Source organism: Panthera pardus, unplaced genomic scaffold, assembly GCF_024362965.1.
Source record: "Panthera pardus isolate Hobbes unplaced genomic scaffold, ASM2436296v1 HiC_scaffold_2, whole genome shotgun sequence".
Classification (NCBI taxonomy): domain Eukaryota; kingdom Metazoa; phylum Chordata; class Mammalia; order Carnivora; family Felidae; genus Panthera; species Panthera pardus.
In genome coordinates this window covers 128,633-148,279 of record NW_026526765.1, presented here as the reverse complement: position 1 = coordinate 148,279, position 19,647 = coordinate 128,633, and the positions used below count along the sequence as shown (strand labels likewise).

The 19,647-nt window shown below is 44.1% G+C and overlaps 1 protein-coding gene across 3 annotated transcripts in view; it reads right to left on the bottom strand.

Moving 5' to 3' along the window:
• Nucleotides 1-227: 227 nt before the first annotated feature.
• SDHA (succinate dehydrogenase complex flavoprotein subunit A) overlaps nucleotides 228-19,647 on the bottom strand; it is a 30,201-nt gene continuing 10,781 nt past the window's right edge. For all 3 annotated transcript variants that reach the window (XM_019438278.2, XM_019438279.2, XM_019438280.2), the window contains 12 exons: nucleotides 19,032-19,175; nucleotides 18,584-18,748; nucleotides 17,557-17,705; nucleotides 16,777-16,901; nucleotides 14,382-14,550; nucleotides 13,536-13,731; nucleotides 12,550-12,721; nucleotides 9,654-9,772; nucleotides 5,111-5,222; nucleotides 4,779-4,909; nucleotides 2,444-2,557; nucleotides 228-554 (listed from right to left, as the gene is read on the bottom strand). In XM_019438278.2, coding sequence (XP_019293823.1) covers nucleotides 468-554; nucleotides 2,444-2,557; nucleotides 4,779-4,909; nucleotides 5,111-5,222; nucleotides 9,654-9,772; nucleotides 12,550-12,721; nucleotides 13,536-13,731; nucleotides 14,382-14,550; nucleotides 16,777-16,901; nucleotides 17,557-17,705; nucleotides 18,584-18,748; nucleotides 19,032-19,175 — 1,683 coding nt within the window. In that variant the 3' untranslated portion in view covers nucleotides 228-467. The remainder of the gene's footprint in view (nucleotides 555-2,443; nucleotides 2,558-4,778; nucleotides 4,910-5,110; nucleotides 5,223-9,653; nucleotides 9,773-12,549; nucleotides 12,722-13,535; nucleotides 13,732-14,381; nucleotides 14,551-16,776; nucleotides 16,902-17,556; nucleotides 17,706-18,583; nucleotides 18,749-19,031; nucleotides 19,176-19,647) is intronic.

The following is a 19,647-nucleotide window of genomic DNA, read 5'->3' as shown; positions in this document are numbered from 1 at the left end:
TTTAGTATCCGGTTATTTAAATACTTTAGGACACATGTTCACATATTAAACCATTTGCTTACTAAGAACAAGGAGAATATGTTTATTTCTTTCATGTGCTGTCAGCATCGAAATTCATTTTTACTTAATTATATACTACAACAAAATTTCTGGATTTCGATATTTCAGGTCAACAAACAGGCCTCAAGTCAAACAGTATAACCTCATAAATGGACTTGGAATAGAAATAGGTTTGTAATTTATGTTTATTTAAGAATCATGCCCAGTTTTATTAGTTCACAAGAATGAAGCCTCACACTTCCTGGCTATTGATTACTGGCAAGCTTCTGGCCACCAGGTAGATGATACCTATTCGAATGGTGACCCTTGTTCCCTTGAGGACAGGGTATCAATAGGACAGTTATGATATAAAAGCACACATGAGCTATTATTATACATGGGTACAAAGTCGGTCACCTCTGGCCCAATCAGTAGGAGCGAATGGCTGGAGGGACTGTGGCACAGTCTGCCTCATTCAAAGTTCTGTCAATGACGGGTCTGTACTCCAAGGAGACCTTAAAAAGAAAAATTGATAGACAAAATTTGTAGAAAACCACACAAACAGCATTCTCTTATGCTCTTTTGAAAAATTAACTATAAAACTTATTTGTAGGGGCACCTGGGCGGCTTAGTCGGTTAAGCACCCGACTCTTGATTTCGGCTCAGGTCATGATCTCACGGTTCAGTTCGTGAGTTCGAACCCTGAATGGGGCTCTGTACTGACAGTGCACAGAGCCTGCTTGGGAGTCTCCTTCTCTGTCCCTCCCCTGTTCTCTTTCTCTCAAACTAAAAAAAAAAAAAAAAAAAAAAAGGCAAATTTCAGGAACTTAAAACCACAAATATGTACTAGAGTATTTTTCACTAACAAACTCAAAAAGGATCTAAAAGCACAACAGGGGACTGGCTATGTAAACTATGGTAAATCCATGTAGTGAAATACAACAATTAAAATAACAATGTACAAAATTCTTGATGCTTTACACAAATGCTCAAGAAGTAGGTGAAACCCTGTATATACCGTCATCCTTTAATTACATTTAAACTATATATTTTTCTACTCATATTTAAGGAAAGTGTATAAACATACATATAAGGAAAAGTGTATAAACATACATGCAAAACCTGAAGGAAATATTTCAAAATGATAATAATGAAATAAAATAAAATTTCAAAATAAATTTTCAAAATAAACTTCAAAATTTCACAAATAAAAATTTCAAAATAATAATAAGGGGTATCTGTGATTGGTGATCTTACAAATGTTAATTTCCTTTATCTTGCACTTTCTATACTTTCTAAAATGAGCACTTACTTCTTATATAATTGTAAAAAGTCTTGAACATTACCAAAAATAGGATTGTACTGAGACAGAAGTCTGATACCTTTCTAAATAATTTTTTTGACGTTTGTTTATTTTTTGAGAGAAAGCATGCATGATTGCGAGAGTGGGGGAGGGGCACAGAGAGAGAGAGACAGAGAGAGAGAGAGAGAGAGAGAGAAAGAAAGCACGAGAGACAGACAGAATCCCAAGCAGGCTCTGTGCTATCAGTGAAGAGCCCAATGCGGGGCTTGACCCCACAAACTGTGAGATCAGGACCTTAACTGAAATCAACAGTCAAAGACACTTAACTGACTGAGCCACCCAGGTGGCCCCAGTCTGATATCTTTCTACATACACTGTCAGAAAATAGCCTTCATGCAAAATTATGAAAATCACTGCCTGCCTGAAATAGCAGACACTAGGCAGTCTGTATAAAGTGATGACAACAAAGCACAATGCAATTTCCGCAGACTGAGACAAATGATTGAGATGATCCCTTACAAGCCTGAAAAGCTTAAGGGTACACACTTTGTATCTTATTTCGGACTCTTAATGCCCAGGAGAAAAGTCAAATGGGTGAATTACCCTTCGGTGGAGTAAGACTGTGAGCCTTTACTGTACTTGTAGCTGGTTGTTCCCAGCACCCTCACCCCCTCCCCTGCTTGCTGTGCCCAGGCCAATGCCAAGGGCTGCACAGCATACCCTGGGTTCCCTGAGGCTGCACCCTGAGGTGGTCCGACCAATGGGAAGAAAGGAGTGTTTTCCCGTCCCACCCCCACCTCCTGATCTTGCTCTCTATGGGCTCCAGAATCCTCATCCCCTCCCCTGCTATCCAGGCTTGGGTGCTCACTCCTTGCCCAGTGCTAAGCTGTGGACGACCAGCCCTTCTGAACCACCTGCCCATGCTGAATTCTGCCTCCAGACAGAAGCTGACTGACAAGGTCTTTTCCAGTGGTATCTCAAATCTGTCAATGGTCGACTTAAATCCATGCTGCTTCTCCCAGTCCATCACACGCTGAACTCTAGAACATGTGGGACAGCGTATTTGTCAGCGATATGTGAACAGAACATGCCCCCATATACCTTCCCAGTCTTGATGTCGACATAGGAAAGGGTGTGCTTCCTCCAGTGTTCCTCAAATGGCTTCTTCTGCTGCCCCTGGATGGGCTTGGAGTAATCATACTCGTCAATCCGCTCCTGAGGCCAGAGAAAGTAAGTGTATTTCAGAAAATACCACTAACAATCACACTTCAAGTTTCTTACTTCTCTAACAGCAATTTAACCGGAAAATATGGCAAACTCATTGAAATGATACATGAGAGACCAGTCTGCTATGAATCCCCCTAGATCCCACCCAACAAGGAGCTATTCACGGACCCAACCAGACCTTGTTCTGAGCTGGGACATTCCTAGTCCATTTTTCAACCCATGCCCCTTCCTTCTACAATCCCTAATGAAACACCATTTTGTGTAGATCTGATCTAAAACAACACACAATGTGAAAAACAGTGCAACTGAGTCCCAAATGCAGGTGGGATGGAGAGATGAGACATGCGATCCATCTGCCAGTGGTCAGTCCTCCAGAGGACCTGTCCACCCTGGGGCTCCCAGACAGGCGGTTCCTCACTCCAGGGCCTCCACGGCGCGGGTCCCAACAAGGGTAGAATCCACCGAGGCCACAGAGCTAGCAGTGGGTCTGCAGCACCATGAGCTCAGAGCTCCATTTCTACAACCAGTGGGTGGTTTGGGTGTGGAAATCAGATCTTTTATGCACTTAAAAGTTTATCAAATACTTTGTCTTTCTGCTCTGTACTCTGGGAACTTTCATCTTCTTTCAGCTTTTATTGAAATGTTTCAGTTCTAGCAATTATATTAAAATTTTGTTCAAAAACTCTCAAAGAGAAGCTGAACACAATTAAGGAATACCCGGCACATAGTAATGAATAAGAATGTACAAGAGCCTCTTAAAATGAAAACCAGGGGCACCTGGCTGGCTCAGTCAGTGGAGCACGCAATTTTTGATCTCAGGGTTATGGGTTTGAGCCCCATGTTGGGTGTAGAGACAAATTACTTAAAAATAAAATTAATTAATTAAATAAAATAAAAACACTTTGCTTCTGTTTCTGCTGAGTGAGGTGAGTGTGGTGGTGGGGAAAGGCAAGCAAGTGGGGCTAGCACCTTCTTTCCCTTTTTGTTTATTTATTTTTATAAGAGAAAGGAGCATGAGCGGGGGAGAGGGGCGGAGCGACAGAGGAGAGAGAATCCCGACACAAGGTTTGATCTCACAAATGGTGAGATCATGACCTGAGACGAAATCAAAAGTCAGATGCTTAACTGACTGAGCACCGCCCCCCCCCCCCAGGTGCCCCACCTTCCCTTATTTCTGAACACATACCTACAGGTGAGCTCTCCCGGGGAAGCAGCTTCCACCTGCTTATCTGCTAACACTGAAGGAAAACTCATTCATCTCATCACACAAACTGCCAACCAACAGCCTAGAGAAGCTTCTAGTTCTCAGTACATGTGACAAACGTGCTTAATTAATATTAATCTAATCCAGCTCCAGTCAGTGGAAGGTAAATTAACAAAGTTTCACAGCTGACTGGTGAGCCTGCTACCAGGAACACTAATACTGTCCCAGACCAAAGCCTGTCTGTCTGGAAAGTGGCTCGGGTCCTGCCGATATTCCATCCTAAGTTCGTGTTTGTTCCCGAGTGCCCATTTCCTTGATGTTTTGCTGTCATATGCTGAGTGCTCTGTTCTGGAAAAATCTGACAACTGTACTCTGCATAAAAATCAGGTCATTTAAAAAAGTAGTGACCCAATGGGGCGCCTGGGTGACTCAGTCAGGTGAGCATCCAATGTCGGCTCAGGTCATGATCTCTCGGTTCATGAGTTCGAGCCCCGTGTCAGGCTCTGTGCTGACAGCTCAGAGCCTGGAGCCTGCTTCGGATTCTGTGTCTCCCTCTCTCTGTCCCTCCCCCACTTGTGTTCTCTCTCTCAAAAATAAACATTAAAAAAAACCAAACATTAAAAATTTTTTAAAAAGTGACCCAAGATGAGATCAGGTCTCAAATGATGATTTCCTCATCATTTTAAGTCAGTAAGTTAGCATTTTCTGGCAATAATACTCGGACTGCACAGCAACCTTTGACCCAGTAAAGTTCAGGTGTGTTTTGCTCAGGCTGCTACTGGCAGCAGCAAATACTGATCCAAACCAAGAAAAAGGTCACACTGGTAGTAAACACAGTGATACCAAAGTGTAAAAGTTATCAGGGGGGGAAAAAAAGGGCTTACTTTTTAAAATTTACTTTTGGGAAAATTGAGTGAAATGCAGAGAAAGTATAGGGTTAGGGACTAAGCAAGGCCAGGTGAGAGAAGGCATGATGTGCAAATAGGGTATGTTGTGAAGGCGCACCTTATAATCTTCCCTGGCATGAGCACCACGTGACTCCTTCCGAGCCTCCGCTCCATAAATGGTCTGAAGTGCACAAAGCATCAGGTTCTGCAGCTCTAGGGTCTCCACCAGGTCGGTGTTCCAGACCATTCCTGAGGACACACAAGGCACCCATGAGAGACAGGATCCAGTCAGATGGGTACTCCAGGCTGTAGCTATGGGCTTGCCAGCATCCACACAAATAGCAAGGACGGGTAAGTCAGCACTAAGTGGGATGCACAGGACCCTGAGGCAGCCTCCCTTGCAAATGCCCAGCACCCCAATTGTGTGCAGGGGCCCACAGAAATGCTCACCTCGGTCAAATGTCTTCAGATGTTTTAGGTCTCCATAGAGCTGGCTGATTTTCTCACAACCTTCCTGTAACACACTTCCCACACGGAACACTGCGGCATGATTTTGCATCGACTGTAACACAAAATACCATTTGTAAATCTTCAATTCATATGAAAAGCCATGCCAAGAACCATTAAACCCTTTAGATTTTTTCTTATGCATTTCACCTTTTTAAAAAAGATTTTATTTTATTAAAAAAAAATTTTTTTTTTAAAACGTTTATTTATTTTTGAGACAGAGAGAGACAGAGCATGAAGGGGGAGGGTCAGAGAGAGAGGGAGACACAGAATCTGAAACAGGCTCCAGGCTCTGAGCTGTCAGCACAGAGCCCGATGCGGGGCTCGAACTCACGGACCGCGGGATCATGACCTGAGCCGAAGTTGGCCGCTCAACTGACTGAGCCACCCAGGCGCCCCAAAAAAGCTTTTATTTTTAACACAAGGCTCGAGCTCACAAGCCCAAGACCAGGAGTTGCGCGCTCCACTGACTAAGCCAGCCAGCCATGGCTCATCGTGGTTCTGATCTGCATTTCCCTGATGATGAGTGACACTGAGCATCTTTTCATGTATCTGTTGGCCTATCCATAGGTCTTCTTTGGAGAGACATCCATTCAGCCCTTCTGTCCATTTCTTAGGCTGTTTTTGCACTATTGAGTTGTAGGAGTTCTTTATATATTTTGGGATATTAGCCCCTTATCAGACATATAATTTGCAAATATTTTCTCCCATTCTATACGAGAAAACTGTTTTACTGTTTTCAGTGTACTGATTTTTCTCCTCCTTGGTTAAATTTATTATTCCCAGGTATTTTATTCTTTCTGATACAGTTGTAAATGGGATTATTTTCTTAATTTCTCTTTCAGAAGATTTATTCTTTGTATACAGAAACAACAGATTTTTATGTATTGATTTTGCATATTTCAACACTACTGAATTCACTTACTAGGTCTAAGTTTTTTTGGTGGAGTCTGTGTCAAATATCTCATACATCTATAAATAGTGACTTTTACTTCTTCCTTTCCAGTTTGGACACCTCTTATTTCTCTTTCCTGCCTGACTGCTCTAGCTAGGACTTCCAGTATTGTGTTGAATGAAGTGGTAAGAGTGAACATTGTCTTGCTCCTATGTTAAGACGAAAAGCTTTTAGCTTTTCACCACTGAGTGTGACAGTAGCTGTGGGCTTGTCACATATGGCCCTGATTACACTGAGGTACATTCCCTCTATACCTGCCTTGTTGAGAGTTTTATCATAAATAGATGTTAAATGAAGTTCTGATTAATGCTTTTTTATTAATTTATTTTATTAATTTTTTTAACGTTTATTCATTTCTGAGACACAGTGAGCAGGGAAGGGGCAGAGAGAGAGGGAGACACGGGATCTGAAGCAGGCTCCAGGCTGAACTGTCAGCACAGATCCTGACGTGGGGCTTAAACCCACGAACTGCGAGACCATGACCTAAGCCGAAGTCAGACGCTCAATTGACTGAGCCACCCAGGCACACCAATGCTTTTTAAATTTTTTTAATGTTTATTTTTTAAGAGATAGAGTGTGAATGGGGAAGGGGTAGAGAGAGAGAGGGAGATACAGAATCCGAAGCAGGATCCAGGCTCTGAGCTGTCAGCACAGAGCCTGATGCAGGGCTTGAACCCACGAGCAGTGAGATCATGACCTGAGCCGAAGTCAGTCACTCAATTGACTGAGCCACCCAGGTGCCCCTGATAAATGCTTTTAAAACATGATTCTATGTTCCTATTAAGTACATGTCTTAAATCCATGTCCGTTATTTAAAATGGAACATTGTGCATTTAGGGAAGGCAGTTTGTGGAACTTGGCCAAGATCTGTGATTCCAAGCAGACCTACTTCTGAGGCATAATGTACTGAGTGGTGGCAGAAAGGCGTAAGGGTTCCACCTTCGAATTCCCAAGGAGACAGCAGTTCCTAGACTTGCTCCACCGTCGAGATCTGGTGGTAAATGTTCTAGGAGCAGCAGGTGGCTCCTTGCTGACACAAACTAAGAAGTGCTAAGATTATGAGGTGGTCTGCAGTGAGCCTGGAGTGGATGGTCATAAAGTAGAGCGAGAAGTGAGAAGCCTGGGAGCGTTCCCTGGTGGACTTCTGGTTAAATACTGTAAAAACTCCTCGTGTCAAATTCCTGTATGGTTTTCTTGTTTATGCTCATAAGAAATGGGACATGAAATAAAACTGAAATTTATTTTAGGATCTACCTTTGTTTCCTATCACTCACCGAATGACCTTTCATCACGCTTGAAAAACCCCCTTATCCCACGCTTAATCACAGCATGTGCCCGGGCCTACTTCTGGGCTCTATGCAACTGATCTAGATGTCTCCTTCTCTATCACAGACTAACACAGCTTGTTGACTTAGTTCTATTTAACAGATACCTCATCTATTTCTTTAGAAAGATACATAATTTAAAAATTATAAAGCATACCATCAAACGTCTTGGCTTTTCAGCGAAAGCAAAGGGAAAAAGCTGTCTCAGAATCTGGTAAATGTTAATTAACACATTCTTTTATGTTCTTCAGCGCTCATGTTGTCATACTCTTTAGGGTTAGGTTTATTCAAGGTATTTTAAACTTTTTGGCTGCACTGTGAAGATCATTTTCACATGGATTCCTGCAGGTATACTGGAAAGCTACTCATTTTTATATATGAATCTTGTATCCAGATGCTTTACTTCATTCTTGTTTTTATTAGTTTTCCACTTACCATCTTGGAATTTTTAATTGTATCAGTAAGCAGTAATTTTGTCTATTCCTTTTCAATACATTTGTCATTTCTTTTCTCCTTCTTACTGTATTTACTGGAATCAGCAAAATGATTACTCCGTCCCCCAACTCAAATGTCCATTCCACGAGGGCAGGATCTTTTGTTTTCTTTGGATGACTCGGGCATCTAGAATACTGCCTGGCACACAGCAGATACCAATTCAGATGGTCCCTAACCTATGAGGGTTTGAGCGATGATGTTTCCACTTTACAAGGAAACAAAAGGGATCTGCATTCAGAGAAACTGTCCCGGGAGCTGTCACCTTTTCCCAGGCTGGCAGTGTGCATTAGGGCACACTCTCATGACTCTGGGTGGTGGTAGCAGCTGCAGCTCCCACTGAGCCCCATGGTCCTGAGGCTCAATAACCATCTCCACTCACACAACCACTGTTTCTCACTTCCAGGACAGTATTCAATAAATTACGTGAGACAGACCACACCCTCTTATACAATAGGCTTCATGTCAGATGAACTTTCCCTACTGCAAGCTAACCTAGGTGCTCTGAGCACATTTAAGGCCAGCTAGGCGAATGTTCAGTAAGACAGGTGTGTTAAATGCATTTTTGCAGGACATAACCCCATTGTAAGTCAAAGATCTGTACGTGCCTTATTTAGTGGGAATACCTCTAAGGTTCCCTATTTCAAAATCTCTCATGGATTCACCATTTCCATATCCAAACGGAAGTTCCTACTATCCAGTGCAATGATTACATCTGTCCTAGCTGGCCTCCCAACTCCTGGTATCAGTACCCCACAAAAGTCCTGCACAGATCACTTGACCGGTTTCCTTAAACATACCTTTGTCCTTCACACATGCTATTTGCCTTACCTTTCCAGGAAGCCTCCCTGAAGCCCAGTCTCACCTGAACACAGAACCACACAGTCCTATAAAAGCTGCATGGTGCAACTTTTGGTGGTGAGCATTTGTGCCACTGGACTCCTTATCAGAATGTGACTAAAGCAAAGGGTGGCTTCTTTTTGGAAAATGCCTCCACAAATTCTTACAAATAATTTCAAGTGGACAGAGATCTTACTTATGGACCAAGGGTCTCTGTAGTCGAAGAACCTGATGGATCCCTAGCTGTTTTACATACTACTTTTATTGATCTAACCCTGCGTTATCCAATGCAGTAACCATGTGTAGCGATTTATATTAAATTGAAACTGAATAAAGCTCAGTTCTTTAGTCACACTAGCCACATTTCACATGCTGCACAGTCACATGTGGTCAAAGACACATGTTCCCATCCTCAGAGAACATCCCATCAGACATGCTGATCTAGAAGATAAATACTGTGACGACAACTAGTGCACAGATTACCATTTCCCCCCAAAACCCACACTCTCCACTCTTCCTGACTTTATTTAGGGGACATTTCCCAGAGTTGCTAGAAGCTGGGTGTGATGATAGGATTAACTTCTTGGCAATGAGACGTGCTGGGCTTTCAGGAAGCCTGGTATAAGGAAGTTCCCAGCTGGGACCTTCTTGGACCTTCCACTCTCTCTCCCCCTTCAGGCTGTGACATACACACAACAGAAGAGAGGGTCTGAGGAGCCACATACAAGCACGGTGGGATGTAGAAGTTGTAGTTTCCGCCCTGGGCTGCTACCTGCGGCCTTCTGTGTGCAACGTGTCCTCTTGCTACTCAACCCGGGCCTGGCACAGGACTGTGGACACAATGGCCTGCTCACTTCAGAGCACAGGTGCTTACCTTCTGCATGTTGAGTCGTAGTTCTGATGTTCTTAGGGTTCCATCAGCAAACCTCAACTTATCAAGATTCATGACAGACTCTTCTCCAGCATTTGGTTTAATTGGAGGAACTTTATCTCCTTAAAAAATACACAAACAAAAAGCTAGAATTTAATGGCTTTTGGAAAATGTACCCATAACCTGAGCGAATGTTCCACCCAAGCCACCCTTTAACTGAAGCACCACATATTGACTTGGGGCCATAAACATATAAAGACAAAATTTCTGGCAAGGAGGAGGTATCCAGTAAGAAATCTTTGAACAAAACAGAAACTATTCTTAAGCTTAAAAATTAGATTTATGCAAAGACACCTTGCAGTATTACTCTACAGAAGGGAGAACTGGCACCTTCAGGTAGTGAGCAGTTTCCAACAATTCTGCCACCACCACCCACCCCCACCACGACGTGGTCCTCATTCAAAGATGAGGGAGGACCTGGTCTGGCACGTTTAAAAGTCTCTTGCTGATTCAGACCCTTATATCTGCTTACCCAAACCTCAAGATTTGCTCTTCTTGCTTTTCTAAAAAATAAAGATAAATGTTTTGAAGATTTTTTAAAGGTTTTTTTTTTGGGGGGGGGGGGTAACATGTTTTGAAATGTATTTTTTTCAAGAGGTAAAAGGGGCAGAAGGTATGAAAAACAGGAAACAAAGGTTTGCAGGTAAAGTTGGGCTGCTCACAGCTGCTCTCTGCAAGGGGCCAGGGCAATGGTCTCTCATGTGACATGCCCCAATTTTAGGCTGGTTACAGTTTCTTCTTCTTCTTTTTTTTATAATGTTTATTCATTTTTGAGAGACACAGAGTACAAGCGGAGTGGGGCGGGGGAGACACAGAATCCGAAGCAGGCTCCAGGCTCTGGGCTGTCAGCACAGAGCCTGACACGGGGCTCGAACCCACAAACTGTTATATCATGACCTGAGCCGAAGTTGGACAGAACTGACTGACCCACCCAGGTGCCCCTGGTTGTGGTTTCTTCTGTTTTTGTTTTTAACGTTTTTAAAAAGTGATCATTTACCAAAATTATTTTTCTTTAGGTGCATAGTTCTACAAATGTTGACACATGGTATGGATTCCTGTAACCATCATAATAGGATCCAGATTAAGGTTTAAACATTTTAATGTTTAAAATATTCATATTTGGGAAAATATAGTGATGCTCTTCCTTTTTTTTTGTTTTTAAAAGTTAAAGTAGAATTATCATTTTTGGTGTAGAGTTTTGCACATTTTGCCTCACAGAGTCACACAAGCTCCACCATGAGCAGGACGGCAACCACCAAGCCGTGTTATTCCCTAGTTCTGTCTCCTCCAAGATGTTATGTAAATAAAGTTAGGTGTATGTATATAGCCTTTTAAGCTTGGGTCACACAACCTCATATGTTTTGAAATGCATTTGTGTTGTTGCATGTAGGAGTAATTTGTTCCTTTTTACTGCTAAGTTTAAAAAACTTTTTAAAACTGTACACTGATCCTTCAGATATAAAAGTACAAGATATTCATCTTTTCTAACAATATTAAAAAAAAAATTTGTTTTTTTTTTTTTGAGAGAGTGAGAGTGAGAGTGAGAGTGAGAGAGAGAGAGAGAGAGAGAGAGAGAATGAGTGCGTGTGTGAGCAAAGGAGCAGAGGGAGAGAATCCTGAGCAGGTTCCAAGCCCCTAATGTGGGGCTCAATCCCATGACCCTGGGATCAGAGTGAGATGCCCCGAAAGTAAAGATATTCTTACAAAACTTCCTTTTTCTCTTTTTCAAAGAAAAGAAACCTCGAATTTTCTGCTTTCCTCTGAGATCTGATTTCAGGCTTCACTGCTATAGTGAAATGAGCATTAGATTTGGTATCAGACCAGGTGGGTTCAACTCCTGCCTCTGCAGCAAACACTGGGACAGGGCCCCACATCTGCCCTTCACAGCCTGGACTTGTAGTCAGAGCAAGGGAGAGGGTGTCTGAAAATACAACTGTCCTTCTCCTTACATATATCTGCTAACTGCAGACGTAAAGGGGAGCACGGCATGGTATACTAAGGGCTGTGTTTAACTAATGGGATAGTAAGATTTTCACCAACTTAAAAGTCCATACGAAAAGCTTTTGTACAATAAAAATAGCACAACTGATACTAAATAGTCACCGTCAATGAAGCGTAACGAGAAGAGCAGAGGCCTGGGGATCCCACGACACTTCCCTTGGAAACAGTGACTTCCCCTCACATGTTGTTCTGAGCAAATGGGCCAACACAATTTACATGAAGACCCTCTGAATGTCAAAGCGACAGTAAGTGTCCTGTTCACAGTGGGACTCACCCTTCTAGCACATGGCATTTTTTCCTCAGCAGATTATTTTAACAGAAGAACGCAATCACTGACTTGAATCCACTGTATCAATGCAGGGACGGATATGACCCAATCCTCTGTTTTGTGTACATTACGTCCTCCCTTTCTGCTTTAATAGGGTATTTATATTTTGTTTTTAGAATCTAAATTACTTTTCCATAAGTACTGAAAACTACTCTATCGTCATACCTGTTTAAAATATTTTACTACAAATAAGTAATTTATATTGAGCAAGCAACTATGTGATAAACCTCCCCTTAAAATAACTCCCTAACAATGACTTTTCTAAGCAGAGCACAAGGACTATAGGACAGAATCTGACCAAAACCAGGTTACCTTCTTAATTGTTAAGACCCTCACCCAACCTGTGTCTAGTCTCAAGTCTATCACCATATAAATTTCTGATTGCTCTGTTTCCTCACTTATAGGGGATAAAAAGAGACTACCCCCTTCATGATCACTAAACAAATTTCCAATTACAAATCAAGACATGGCAACCTCTTGCCTCCTGAAACAGCCTGGAGAAACACATACCGGGTCTGCAGGACTCCGCGATACTCAGGGCACACGCCCGACCAAAGACAACCAGATCCAAGAGTGAGTTTGCTCCAAGACGGTTGGCACCATGCACGGAGGCGCAGGCAGCCTCCCCACAGGCATACAGGCCGGGCACGATCTGATCCTGGCCATTCACATGCCTCAGAACCTGTGGAAGGAAGACTGAAGACTTAGGAGCAAAGTCTGCACAGGACTGCTTCCTGCGGTGGGGTGTCTGCATGCAGGGGCAGAGGGAGGAGGGCAGGTGAAGGCCAGATCTGCTCTCACCTACAGGGAACTCTCTGTGTCAGTCCAGTCTCCGCCCTCTGCACCCAGACACTCAGCCACCCCAGGCCAAGAGAGATCAAAGGATCCCATGTGGCAGCACCTGTGATTTTACTCCCACACCTACTGCTCACGAGAAACCTCACTCACCACCTCTAACTGATCCCCTACTCCCTCACTCTGACTCTGGATTCGAATGAAGGGAAGGGAGTAGGGCAGACTTGAGTTGTAACTCAGATGCTTCCAGCCTATTACTCATCTATGAACGTAATCTCCAGTCACCTCGCCTAAGGACAGGCCAAAAAAGTCAAGAACCAAAAAGCTCTGGGTGAACTACAAACCCCTCGAAGGTACTTGTTGTAAAGAGAATACAATTTACAAGGCTGCAGTAAAAGTTAACAAGAGATCATACGGTAAAATAAATTATAAGCTGGGAAAAACAATGATATTACATCTATGACTGTCTACTATGGAGGGATCAGTAAGTTATCAGTAACTACTCATCACTATGGAGTGAAAAGTGAAAGCTGAAAGGTGGCCGAGCCCCCTGCCCTCTGGCAGCATCTACTCAAGGGAAGTGCAGCCTGTACAACAACACAGTGCCTTCTGAGGAAAACATCGGTCTTCTCTGAGCTCGCAAGGGCACCTGTATCATTCCCGCCCTCTTTCCCACTGTGGAAGGGTCTTGGTTTGGTCACCTGCCCCTTGTAGTTGGTGGGAATGCCTCCCATGTTATAATGCACGGTGGGAAGGACGGGGATGGGCTCCTTGGTGACATCTACACCTGCGAAGATCATGGCCGTCTCTGAAATGCCAGGCAGCCGTATGGCCAGCTGCTCTGGGGGTAGGTGGTGCAACTGCAGGTAGACGTGATCTTTTTCAGGGCCACAGCCTCTGGTGGAAAAGGACATCACGGTGTGAGGCAAAAAACGGCAATTATAGAAAATGTGAGACTATGAGTTTCACATTTTTTAATGCTGTACAAAATTTCCCTTCACTTGTGGCCATCCATTCTTCACATCTCTGAGCACCTGCTCTGTGACAGCATCTCCTCTGAGCACCTGCTCTGTGACAGGGTAGACTGAATGTGGTAGGACACAGCCAGAACATGGACAGACTTCCAGCCCTCACTGAGTTCATACTCTAGTCTTAGGAAGTCACAATTAGCTGTTTTCCTTGGTAAATGCATTAGAAAGTCCTTTTAATGCAAACACTCCAAATATAAAATCTCTAGAAGTTATAACATCAAAGATACAAGAAAGATCACCATCGTAAGGCAGCACTGGCACTCAAGAGCCTGCACAGTGAAGGTCTCGAACGCATGTGGGTCCCCAAACAGCATCGAAGGCCCATCGAAGGGGAGGAGAGGTAGCCTACGCAGAGTTGGGTGGGGTAGGTGAGTTGCTAAAACTCACACAGAAGCCACACAAGCCCATGTGCACATGTAGACATGAATAGCAGCCACCAAAGAGAAAGGAGGGTGTGCATGTGTGTGTGTGTGTGTGTGTGTGCACTCAGACACCTTTGGATAGAATGACACAGACCTTCCTTCACGTATTTCCAGAGTCATGGACCGAGACACGACGTCTCTGGATGCCAGGTCCTTTGCAACCGGGGCATATCGCTCCATGAATCTTTCGCCTTGACTGTTAATGAGAATGCCTCCCTCTCCACGGCACCCTTCTGTAATGAGACAACCGGCACCATATATACCTGCAAAGAACCCAGTTAATTAGATGATTATAACCTAACAATTGCTAGGTCAATATTTCAAATGCAAATTTTTTTCCAATACATTTCTGGGGGTGGAAAGGAAAAGGGTATGCAAGGGGCATGATGCTCACAACAGAATAAGACAAAGGACAGGTTAAGTAAGGAATAGTAGGACGTTTGACAACAAAAAGCACCAATGAAGCAGCAGTGAGGAGAAAGGGCAGCTAATGTAGTAACAACACAGCTTGGCTGAATATTCCAATTCCAACAGCTTTTCAACTTTCAGCACAACCAAGCATGAGTTAAACATCTCAGGTTTTGTTATAATTGTAGAATGTTCTTTTATAGCATGAAATTGTGACTAGGTAAGAAAAACCAGCTTGGAAAATTCGTATCTAAAAATTGGTTAATGGGGCGACTGGGTGGCTTAGTCGGTTGAGTGTCCGACTTTGGCTCAGGTCATGATCTCACAGTCTATGGGTTCAAGCCCCGCATTGGGCTCTGTGCCGACAGCTCAGAGCCTGGAGCCTGCTTTGGATTCTGTGTCTCCCTCTCTCTGCCCCTCCCCCACTCATGCTCTGTCTCTCTCTGTCTCTTGAAAATAAATAAAAATAAAAACTTAAAAAAAAATAAAAACTGGTTAACAACAGCAATAATTACCACCGTTCATACTTGTACTGTACTTGCTGTATACAACTCTAAGTTTTGTAACAACCCCAGGAAATATCCCTATTTTCAGAGAAAGCGATGATAGCCTAGGAACTTGTCAGTGTTCTGCAGCTGGGAAGGCAGAGCCAAATGCACACCTGGCAACTAGGCAGGTCTGTGCCCTTAATCTCACTGTCCCTTCAATAAGGAATGCCAAGCACCTGAATTTTAACAAGGAGACAAACACCTATGTCAATGTCACCTGAAAGTTAAAACTGTCATTACCACACCAGAAGAGTTTTCTTGCTTTAAGAACAAGAAAGCAGGGGCACCTGAGTGGCTCAGTTGGTTAAGCATCTGACTTCAGTTCAGGTCATGACCTCACGGTTGGTGAGGTCGAGCCCCAGCCAGGCTCTGTGCTGACAGCTCAGGGCCTGGAGCCTGCTTCGGATTCTGTGTCTCTCTCTGTGCCCCTCCCCTGCTCACACTGTCTCTTTCTCTCAAAAATAAACAAACTTTTAAAAGAAAAAAAAAAACAAAAAACAAAACAAGAATTTCCTGGAGCACCTGGGTGGCTCAGTCAATTGTGTTTTGACTCTTGATTTTGGCTCAGGTCATGATCTCACAGTTTGGGAGACAGAGCCCCAAGTCAGGTTCCATGCTGACAGGACGGAGCCTGCTTGGGATTCTCTCTCCTGGTCTCTCTGTTCCTCTCCCGCTCGCATATTCTCTCTCAAAATAAAGAAGTAAACTTTAAAACAAAACAAAAACCCCCAAAACCAGTATTAAAAAACTACCTAAAACATTTTTTACTTTTTATACCTGCCAGGGATCAGAAAAAATATACTGACAGAGCAAAGAGAAAACCCAGGTCTGGTTCTTTAGCATGGTGGGAGGCTACTTCCACAAAGTGTGGTGTCCCCTCAGTTGACAGGTCAGAAAAGCAACTAGAAACAAAGTCCAGAATGAGACTCGCCTGTCCCAAGAGGCAGATCTCTCTCTCCAGTTCAGATCTGAATAACGAACTCTCTCAATTCTGCACCTGCAGCCTAGACCTCCCGTCTGAACTCCACATTTGCACACTCAACTGAGGACGCAAGATGAGCTCAATGTGCCCACAACTGGCACCATAGTCATTAACATCTCAGGGGGCCGCATCTGCCATAGCTCGTCCCGACTTTATACTCTACTGGACAGCCTGATGTTTTCCCTGTAACACTGGAATCTGCCCATGCCACAACTCTGATCAACAGCTCTTGGGACATTCACTCAGGAAACACTGATGAGGTCCTACTATGTGCCAGGCACTGTGAACTGCATCACCTGTCCCCACCTCCGGGAGCTGACAATCGAGTTGGGGAGAGGGACACTGAACAGTCTTTACATAAAGCTCCAGCTTTACGACTGGAGCAGGTATCGCCAAGGCAAGGTGGTGGCCTAAACTGCCTTGGGAGAAATGGAAAAAACTTTCTTGAGCAAATGACAAGCTGGGCTCTGAGAATGTGCTAGTGTGTGGGACTACAGAGGGGCATCGAGAGGTATGAGAGTCCTGACCCCATGAAAGTGGTCCCGTCCTACCTGTGGGGTGAAACTGAACGAACTCCAAGTCCTGGCAGGGAAGGCCTGCCCTGGTGACCATGGCGGTGCCGTCACCGGTGCTGGTGTGGGCAGATGTGCAGCTGAAGTAGGTGCGCCCGTAGCCTCTGGAAAACAGACGGGCCAGCAGAGAGAAAGCAGTGACACATGGTGTCCCGTCAGGATCGCCTTTCTAGTGGCACCAGAGTGGACAGAGCAGCCCGCAGCACTGTGACAGGTGCTGTCTGCACGCGCTACCCTGGGCAACTGGGGCAGGAGCCTGGGAGACGGAGGAGGCACTCTCGTTTATACTTCAAGGCACTTTCATGCTATCTGAACGACCTCCCTGAGAAGCGTGTGCTGCTTTAACGCTGAAATTTTTGCTTTTTATGGACTCACTCTTGTAAAGGGTTAAAATAACGGACTGACAATGTAAGAAATGTAATTTAGTTTCATCGTGTGAACAAACAGCACTTATCTACACCAGAAATCAGTATAAACACAGTGTCCACTAAAGCAAAAGACAGGTTAAGCCAGGAAGTGTCACGTGACTCTCCAGACCCGTTTCCTCAAGGGTCCTCTCAGGTGCAAGCTGAAGACAGATACTTCCTCACCCACCTGAGGCAGATGCTATGATTGTCCCCTTTGGAGACATGGAACTGAGACTGGCAAAGTTTATTATGCTCCTGGGTTAGGTCACTGCCTCCATTTTTTTTTTTTTTTTAAAGAAACTCAGAGACCCAACTTTCCTACAGAAAAACTAAATACAAGTTACACTCCTACCCAGTAGCTACAACAGTGTTCTTTGCTCTTATGCGATGGATGGACCCGTCTTCTATGCACAGCGCAATAACACCACGACATTCTCCATTTTCCATCAGGAGATCCAAGGCAAAATACTCTACAAAATAGCTGGTATCATATCGCAGAGACTAAAAAACATGAAAGAAAAAAGAATCCCACAGTTTCAATTGCATTTAGGGTGCGAAACTAACATTTCAGCAATACTGCTCATATGAACAAGTTCAGGGCTCTGATGTGGTGTGTAACAAATGGACAGGGTAAACCCTGGGTTGCAAAAGAAGCCACAGACTTTACTTGCATCAACCATAGTGCTGATGCTGTTGTGGATCAACACGAAAGGGACCCTGCTCTCAGGTGTATGATCAGATCAGACCGTAACAAGGACATACACATGTCATGCATGTCAGAGAAGATGCTGTAGCTGCTCAGTAAACATGAAGGGCTCTCACAAAACCACCAGCTCCCCAACATGACACAGTATACTGCAGGATGGGCAGATCCAGGCACACATGTGTCAATGCACTCAGCCGAAGCTGCCACCAGGGTCCTAACATTTGCAAATCAAGAATCTGTCCCCATTTGAGAGCAAGAATTCAGAATACTGATTATTATGAATCAGAGTGATTCCAAATATTGATTACTTGGCTATGCCAAAGTAGGCCCTGATTATCTAGTAACTACTGTCCCCCAAACCTTAGTCCAGTTTGAACACTTAAGTATTAAATCAATTAGTTCAAGAACTCAGAGGTGCTGAGTCCTAAAATACTTGCTCTGTTCTTATACTTTCAGTATGGCAGATCAATTTAATTTTCTAAAATAGACACTTTCAAATTAATAATTAACAAATATACATCCTGCCATGTTAGTCTGCTGTTTATTAAGCAACCCCAGGGCTGACATGCTGACCTTCTGACCTGTCCCAGAGTGGCCTGTTTCCAGCTCATCACCATATGCCTGGCCTAACCAGACCATGTCCTGTCACCCCATGCACCCAGGGTGGCCTCACCCTTCCATACAACGTGTGCAGCAGCGAGTGGCCAGTGCGGTCAGCCACACAGCAGCACCGATGGGCCTGCCCGCCTTTCCCAAACTTGAGGCTCTGTCCACCAAAAGCACGCTGGTAGATCCTCCCATCTTCAGTTCTGCTGAATGGCATGCCATAATTCTCCAGCTGCGAAATATGAAAACAAACACCTAGTACCTTGAAGGAATCGGGATATTCATTGCTAATTTACACTAAACAATTTCAACATAAACCTGTAAACCCAAACCAATACGTTCTATGAAAATTTCAACACTTCAGGAAAAGAGAAAAACTTTGTTATTAAATGAACTGAATGGTTAATGATAGGAAAGACTTCCCTTGTTACATCAACTTGTTACCATTCCTTGGGCTGACCACATTTGCCTCGACCTCTCTTTTCTACCAGAAACAGACCATGCAGGGACAGTACCTCTACCACGGAAGCAGGGGCCTGCTCTGTCATGTAGTGGATGGCATCCTGGTCCCCCAGCCAGTCGGAGCCTTTCACAGTGTCGTAGAAGTGCCACCTCCAGTTGTCCTCCTCCATGTTCCCCAGAGCAGCATTGATCCCTCCCTGTAAACACAGGGCAGACTTACAGGCTACGAAAGGGAACCCTGGACCTTCCAGGCCCATCCCCCTTCCACCCACTGCCCAAAACTGGATTCAGAGAAAGCCAACTAATTTTGACAACAACGGCATGTGAGGGACCTGACTGCAGTCCGGTTGGTTACAGGACCGTCCTGAGCAGGGAGAGGCATGACAGATGCCAAAGCTTACCTCCCTCAGCCTCAGTGCCCTTACCCATGAAGGGACATGAAGCTGAACTTGAGAGCCATCTGGAGGGTTAAGTGAGGTTTTATGTGCAATGCTCGTCACCTCCAAACCTGGCACATAAAAGGCACTGAGCAAATCTATCTGGGATAATTCTATGACAAAATGTTCCCAGTGGCATTTATGGACATGTGTTAAAGAAGTACTTACTGTCAAGGAATAAACTCTAAACTCAGAGTCACATTCTCTACCGTGTCTGTCTCTCAGAGTCACA